The following is an 8,120-nucleotide window of genomic DNA, read 5'->3' on the forward strand; positions in this document are numbered from 1 at the left end:
AACACTGGGGTGAAGTACCTTCTTCCAGTCAATGTGGCTTCTTCTCGATTGCAAGCATCACCAGATGGGGCTTCAAATGGCATGACATCAAATGCCGACTACTCCATACGTTCCTAAACATAGGATGTTTTAGCTTTTTTCTTATTCACATGTATCTGGTGTGTTCTTGTGTATGTTCACCTATTTCAGTCCATAGTAGTCCACATCAAAATAACTAGAACGTCTTATATTTAGGAACGGGGGAGTAACAAATAAAAAGAGACTTGTAGTGACACGATGACTAAGAAAATGGAGTGAAAGAATGGCGAGGGACCAATTGGTATATTCTTGCAGACTATAATTCCGGACGGAGGAAGTATTTGCAAAAGAGAGTGCGCCACTTTGTATTAGTCTTGCAGTCTGTATATGCTCTATATGCTTTACCTGTACACTATAAATCCCCCTCCCAGCCCAAGCCCATGGCCTTACTACCAAAACTTTACCACCATGGGCAAGAAGAGACAGGGGGAGATTGATCGATCATGCATTCTCCTGCAATTAATCATGCCTTTGGTCACCTACTATTATACGGTTCGCATACACAGGCACCCCAAAATCAAGGATTGGTTTTCGGTCATCCTGGAGATGGGTGGATCAGCACTTCATGTCACGTCATGCGGCAAAGGTCCCATCTACCTCTTGGCTTTCCATCTTCTGTGATCTGCGCGTCACCGGCTCTGTCTGGCCTCTTCATGAATCTTGATCTTCGCTTCCTAGCATCTGTGACCTCTTCTACTTCACTGTCATCACAATAAAATAAATCCACCCCTGCTCCTCTATGTATGAACTCTTCACTGTCGTTGTCAGAAGGTAAGACCTCAATAACTTCTTCACTATCTGAGCTGCCAGGATCTGATTCCATGGTATCTCCATCGTCCTTTGCGGCGTTACCAGACAATGTAGCCTCTTCAGAAAGAACACATACGCTGACCCTGCCATCACTTTTGCAGGTGCTCCAAGGTGTTCCTTCAAATGTGTCTCCATCTCCTACCACCATTTCTAATCTGTCACAAGATTCAACTGCTTCTGATTTTCCTTTCCATACGATTTCATCAGAGCCATCAGATGTTGCTGCCTCTGGCTTAACATCATCTACACCCATTTCGGAACTGGCACAGGGTGAAACCGCCTCTGATTCTCCTTCCTTCATCATACAATCTTCATAAGAGCCATCAGCTGTAGGTGCCTCTGATTCTACCTCCTTCATGAAACAGTCATCACCAGAGCCATCACCTGTAGCTGCCTCAGACATAACATCATCAACCCTCGCACTTCCAAACTCTTTCAGCAGTAGTTTCCGTATCTCGTTTCTTAACTTAGAAGCCTCTTCAGATCTAAACCAACTGCGACTAAACTGTAAAGCCAGTATAAGCTCAGTGTTAAACCCTCGAGAAAGAAACTCGCTAAGCTAAACAGACAAAGCATTGTAAGAACTGAAAATACAGAAAGGAGTTGGCATCACTAACCATGTCAAGTCTATCTCTTGTGAAAATTTCTGGTGCTTCAGTTATAAACCGTTGAATATAGTAAAGCATGAAGATGCCACAATCATACGCATTGTTCTGCCCTGGAACCTGGTCGTTGTAACAATTTACAATCATGTGCCAAGAGTAAAATGTAATTTAATTGCATAACACAATCTAAACAATTTTGAATGCACAAATCCAGGAACCAATCCCAAATAAAACAAAAAACCTATAGATTCAGTGACCTGGACAGTTACGTGATAAGTCAAGCAAGAAGAAACAAATCGCCTTTCGTTATCAAATATGAACCATGGTATATTACTCCATAATCAACTCTCATTCCCTTAAAGACACACCAGCATTATCTGATTCTATGAAGTATCCACCCATCATAACACTTACCTCAACAATTTCCTTGTGTATGTTCCTTGGAAGATCCTCCCATATTGTGTCTGAAAGAGAAATGTCAGAAGGAGGGTTCTTCCTTAAATGCTTCCATTCCTCTTCAAGGAATCTACATACAGTTGATGACACAGCGTTATGAAGAGTTTATTCGCTATCAAAATCATAGAGCTCATCAACAAGTGAGCCAGCCATCAAGAATCAGCCATAATAGTTCAAGAAATTTCCCAGCTAGCACTCAAAGTTAGATAACAGTCGTCGTGTCACTTACCTCCTAACGGTACGATATATCTCATCAGTAGGGTGCATCCCTAAGGAGTCCAGATGTAGTACGACTGGTCCTGAATTACTCTCCTTTGCAGGAATGCAGATAATCACCAGGCTCCAGTGCGCCCTAATAATTAACAAAGGCAAAAAAAGCATTTAGCAGAAATACTAAAAGAGGTATGTAAAATGTTATTAACCTTATAGGCCACAACTCAATGCTTGTACAATAATTCTTATTACTAAAGGATTGATACATTAGGCATCTGAAACTGCAGATCCAGATGGAGCATGAAGTTATAAAACTTATTCAAGAGTGTATTTCGATAAAGTAAACAATAACATCAGCCATCAATTATATTGCAAGCATATAAATAACAAACTATATTTGTTTGGCCTTCAGCCGGTATGCGAATATTTCAAGGAAACATGTTAGAACTCCTATTCCAGTAAGCAACTAACTTACGCTCCATGGATTGGCAATACAATGTATCCTCTCCGAAATATATTAACACCTTTCCACCATCTTCTCAACTTCACGAACTCACCCTAGAAAAAGTGGACCATTACAATCTAAAATTAATACATGAAGATACCACTTCACAAACAAGAAAGATATCATACAACAGTACATTATAAGAGGCAACTAGTAAAGTACTAAGACAAGACAACTAAAACACGTTGTCCAAAAATTCAGGGTACTCTGGACATATGCCTGTTACTATCGCATCTTAGCATGGAAGCAATAAAAGCATAGGTCCAGAGTACTCATGTATCACTAACAATAAGATTCAGAGAAAATATCATATGAAAATAGTAGAACACTACATAAAAAAGAAAGATAAATCATAAGAATACTATTAGATATATAAGAGTCAACAACTCAAGATACTAAGAAAGGACAACTACAACACAGTATAGTACTCCCTCTGTACCGATATATATGTCGCTGGAGTAACTAACTTTAGCTACTCCAGCGACATATATTTCGGTACAGAGGGAGTACATACTAGGCTACTCTTTATCACATTATACCAAGCAAACAACAAAAGCTTATCTCCAAAGTACTCTCATGTACCATGAATAATAGAATTTGGAAAAAATTAACATATATTTTTGTGGCAGTATTCGAGTTATTCAATAGAAAAAACAATCTTACCTTTCCAGATAACGCTTCTTGAAGCTTGCTGTAAAAATATGTGTTAAACATGTAGAAATTGTTTCTGGCAGCTTCACGGTGAAATTTGTCTCTTTTGATATATCTGCCAGAAGAATATCATACAAAGAGTTCAACAGAAACATCCATTTAGAGGTAAAGTTGTTATGAACAGAATTCACAATTCCCAACTTTAAACAATTCTACCATCTCTGTGTAAGTGGATGACTGAAAATTCACATGATGCTATTTTTACTAATTCATCAAGCTCAACAGCTCAAATAGATAGCTTGATGATGTTACGGATATTTCAATGCCAACGGCCAGTACAACTAAGTGCATTAACAGCTATATGTTCTCAAATCATATACTCCCTCTGTGCCTAAATACTTGTAGTTGGGGAGAACGAACTTAGTTGTCCCCACAAGTATTTAGGTACCCTGTGCCTAAATACTTGTAGTTGGGGAGAACGAACTTAGTTCTCCCCACAAGTATTTAGGTACAGAGGGAGTGGAATTGAGTGCCTCCTACTCCCAACGTTCACTATTATAAGATGTTTTGGATAATTCAGTATATACTAGATTCGGACTGAAATTGAGTGAACAACCAACCTAAAAGGATATACATCCGATTTACAAAGATGTTAGAACATCTTATAATAGTGAACGGAGGGAGTATTATTCAAAGACACATGACGTGCTCAAGCAGTCTCTAAAAGGAGAAGATCATAGAAAGATACAAAACAAAACTTGAAAGATAGGGACATATGTTCTTACTGGATGTAGTAGTTTATTACAGGGGACGACAAATATACTCCAGGATCAAGACATTTGATATCCGAACTGGCGAGCTCTACAGCTTCTGGATCATCTCTGTTCAAATGTTTCATGTTAATGACGGAACTAAAGAAAATCTCACCGACATGAACTGATCGTCTTCAAAACAATGCAGTGTTCACCTTGATGGATAGTAAATTTTTGACTCATTCCTGAAAAACCCAATGTTTTATCAGATGGTAAATCAAACTTTAGTTCAGTACGCATGACAGAAAACACGGTGGTGGAGAAGCTCCTTACTTACCATTCCTCTGGCAGCCCACAATCTACTGGTTCATCAGGTTGCACATCTTCATCATCCAAGAGAACCACATCATCATTAACCTAGTAGGTAAAACAATATAATAATTTAGCTGTGTAAGGTCAAATTTGTATCTGAAAGTGGCATTATGATCAATCTACTACTGAAAGTACATTGTCCAAGAAATATCCTGGTTTTATTTCACGATGGCCTAACTTATTGGACAGACCCAGTGCTAGAATTAATTAGCATGGCCAAACTATTAATGGAAGTGTAGCAGTGTACATAAATGAAGGAGGCTGGTTTTTGCAGAAGCCAGCATCATGTAACAAGTGAAATGTCATGAATCGTAAACAGCTCAAATGCACTCACACTGCATGCAATAGGACAGCTTTGTAGTTTGACCACTCAAGCAATAGTAAATAAGGATCATTTGTACAGGGGCAAAAGGTAAGAAAACTTCATTGATCTAGATGATTGTCACTTTGCCAGCGTACCCACCTTTCGAGAATATAGAACAGATGAATCTCCAAGCTGTACATTCCTCCTGTGTCGAAGAATAGAAAAGGAATCTCAGCTTAATACTTTGATTAAATGTAATGGTACACTGAGATGTATTGTATAGAAGTCCTTTGAGAGACAGTATGACATATGTTATATGCAATGCTTACGACAACAGAATTGGATATATAAGATTTCACCAGAATATGTATTCCACACATTTCCAATTTATGCCAATCAGGTCCTAACAAAGCGGGGTACTGATATTAGTACTGCTCATGTATCAGCGCACGGTGCACCTAAACAACAAAAAAGAAAAGATTGTCTCCCTAAAAGAATGACACACTATCATGGCCTTGCAGAAAGCAAAATAGCATATGCTTGAAATCTGAATCAATTAAGGTGATATAACATACTAATATTATCATTTGTTAAAGGCTTAAAGCAATCAAGATTCCTGTCTTCAGAACTCCATTGCGACTACCAAGTCTGCACAATTCCAGAACACAACAGAACCAAGGAGCCATATACATAATTCCATCAAAATACTTTCTTACAAAACAGTGACCTCCTATTAAAAAATGCAGCTAAAAGATCCACTGGTATTTGAAATTAATCACAAAAGAGCTGTAAATGGAGTCTCTTATAATTGCCAAACACAAGTAGTAATACAAGTAATGTGCAATACGCATTGACAGAAATACTGTAAATTAGTAACACGGAGATCCTAAAACAGGTTGGGCAGGGATGCAGGGGACAGGGACTGTCAAAAAATAAAAATGGACAATCATGTGGTGTGCTAAGAAGACTAACACAGGATGGCATGTTTCATTCCTGGTAGAAATGCATAAAGGTTGTTGCCCTGATTTTCTGAGAATCTGGCACATACCTATTTGTATGATTGCTGGAAAAGTTGCTTTGAATCTGCTGGCGTTTTTCTCTATCATGTTCCTTTGGATCAACGGCACGGACTCTCTGTTTATGCCCAGATAAAGTAGTTGGGGATGTTTTGCTTGAGTACATCTTATCCTCTGGTATAGGTCTCAATCGTCCAGGTTGCTTGAAACTTCTGCGTGTATGCACACCTAGCTGCATTCACCACGATTGCATCCTAATTTAGGAGACATGTTTACTGATTCTCAACAACAAGACGTGCATGGCACACTATATACCTCTCCATAGTTCTTCTTTGTCGAGCGAATGGGAGATGACTTCCTCTGGTATTTCCGAGCAACTTCCGCCCCCGAATCATCTATATCTGCAAAACAAAATGCACATTACACTTAAAATTGGGCATAGCATGGTTATTTTCATTAGATGTTAAGCAAATTAGGTGGAACAGATTCAACAGCCGTCATATTTTCATCAAATGTCCCAACCAAGCTGCATACATTGCATTTCATCTCCCATGTACCCATGATTTGTCAATCCCTCACTCGACATCGCTAGCGGAATAAGCCCGTAACTGAACATGCAGTAAGCAGAGAACCTTACCAAAAGAGAAGGGACAATTCGCGTCAGAACGAGGACCCCGATAGGAAGCACCGCCGTCCTGCGAACAAACGCACCGTGTAAACAAGTTGTGAGAGGGAGAGTGCGCGATCAGATTTCTGCCAATCGGATTCAGGCACGAGCGCGCGATCGAACCTCGGCGCTGTCCGTGTCGATCCCCCGGCGCCGCGCCTCCGCCTCGAGCAGCGGGAGCAGGCGGCCGCGGCGGGCCCTCTTCTCCGGATCGATGAGGCCTCCGAACGCGGGGAGCGTGCTGTAGACGCACGCGATCTCGGTCAGCAGTTCCTCGTCCGACATGCCCGCGATGTCCCGCCGCAGGTTGTCGTTCGATCTCGCCGAGAACTCCCCGTCCGCCTCCTCGCCCCTCCTCCCCTTCCGCCTGGCCACCGCCGCCGCCGGGCGAGGGGAGACGAACCCCTCGCCGCGGCCGAAGCCGGGGGAGGAGCGGGCGGACGCACTCCCCTTCCCGGGCGCCGGGGGAGGGGAGAGGAAGCAGACGTCGGGGCCGCCGTCGGAGCCGGAGCTGAACGCCTCTACCCAGTCGATATCGATGCCGACCTTCTTCGCCGTGGGCGCCGCCCACATCGTCGTCGTCCGCGGCGGCGATCGGCGGGGAGGAAATGCAGATTGGGACGTTGTGGGGGAGAGGGAAATTTGGGGTTTGGGTTTTGGGGGAGGGGGGAATGTGGGGGGAGGTTGCCGCGGCTATTAGTATTACCCCACAACTTAATTAAGCATAAATAAATAAATAGAAACTTCGACGGGAAGATTTGCTCGTGGATTTGGATGACGGAAACTTGGACTTTTTTTTTTTTGAATCTTCGACTCTTCGTTACACGTGTAATGGGGACGGCTTGAGGCCTTGTTTGGTACTAGTGTATTTCACGGAATTAGTGGGATTATCCCGGTCAAATCCTTAAATCCCCACATATCCCATAACGTAATTTGGTTCTAGTGTATTTGACATGTTTTATCCCCATATTTCCCCACAAATCCCTAAATTCTAGTGCATTTTTCTCAATACTCAATACACTACCCTTACCTAGTGTATTCGGGATAAATGGAGATTTGAAGGGATTGGGTGAAGGATGGGGTTTCACCCAATCCCTGTGGGATTATCCCCACCAATCTTCTCAAAAACCCTAGTATCAAACAAGGCCTGAGCGGGGCCGGTTCCCCGGAATCCGACGTTGCTGCTCCGTCTAACGAGGATTTTTTGAGAAAACGAAAAGACTAACAGTGTGAATACACTTGGCTTTTGAAAACATTTATAGTCAGACCTTGCAAATTCGGTCCTTAAAAGCTACGGACACGTTTGAACGTGTTCGAGGATATTGATCGGTCACGGTTTTAATAACGTATTCTATATTTGAATATCTTAAATTAAAAAAGTCAAATTCATATTATTACATGCAATGCAAGCCTAATATTAGACGCAGCTCCTTCGGCTCCGTCATTTCCATGTTCAGCGGCTATCTGCGCCCTCTCACAGCGTGAGACCGATGCTCCAGAAGATTCTTCCCTTATTCCTTTGTCGTCGTGCGATTAGATTGTCTGTCGCATTCATCATCGCATCATCCGCATTGCATCGGCACTCCGTTGCCGCCAGTTTTCAAAATTTTCATCTGTTATTAGTTGCTGGCTCTCTCCGTTTCCGTCGTTGAGCGTTTCGAGATCAACTACACACGCACGCGCCCGCGACA

The 8,120-nt window shown here is 42.0% G+C and overlaps 1 protein-coding gene across 1 annotated transcript; it reads right to left on the reverse strand.

The window, feature by feature from the left end:
• Positions 1-358: 358 nt before the first annotated feature.
• LOC123396404 (probable ubiquitin-like-specific protease 2A) lies at positions 359-7,083 on the reverse strand. Its single transcript, XM_045091350.1, has 14 exons — positions 6,553-7,083; positions 6,400-6,457; positions 6,078-6,163; positions 5,795-5,994; positions 4,906-4,951; positions 4,408-4,487; positions 4,286-4,315; positions 4,104-4,199; positions 3,331-3,433; positions 2,638-2,720; positions 2,179-2,301; positions 1,908-2,019; positions 1,506-1,613; positions 359-1,393 (listed from the first exon to the last, which is right to left on the reverse strand). Exons 1-14 carry the CDS (start codon positions 7,000-7,002, stop codon positions 647-649), a joined length of 2,322 nt encoding a protein of 773 aa, XP_044947285.1. The 5' UTR covers positions 7,003-7,083; the 3' UTR covers positions 359-646.
• Positions 7,084-8,120: the final 1,037 nt, after the last annotated feature.

Source organism: Hordeum vulgare, chromosome 5H (genome assembly GCF_904849725.1).
Source record: "Hordeum vulgare subsp. vulgare chromosome 5H, MorexV3_pseudomolecules_assembly, whole genome shotgun sequence".
Lineage (NCBI taxonomy): Eukaryota > Viridiplantae > Streptophyta > Magnoliopsida > Poales > Poaceae > Hordeum > Hordeum vulgare.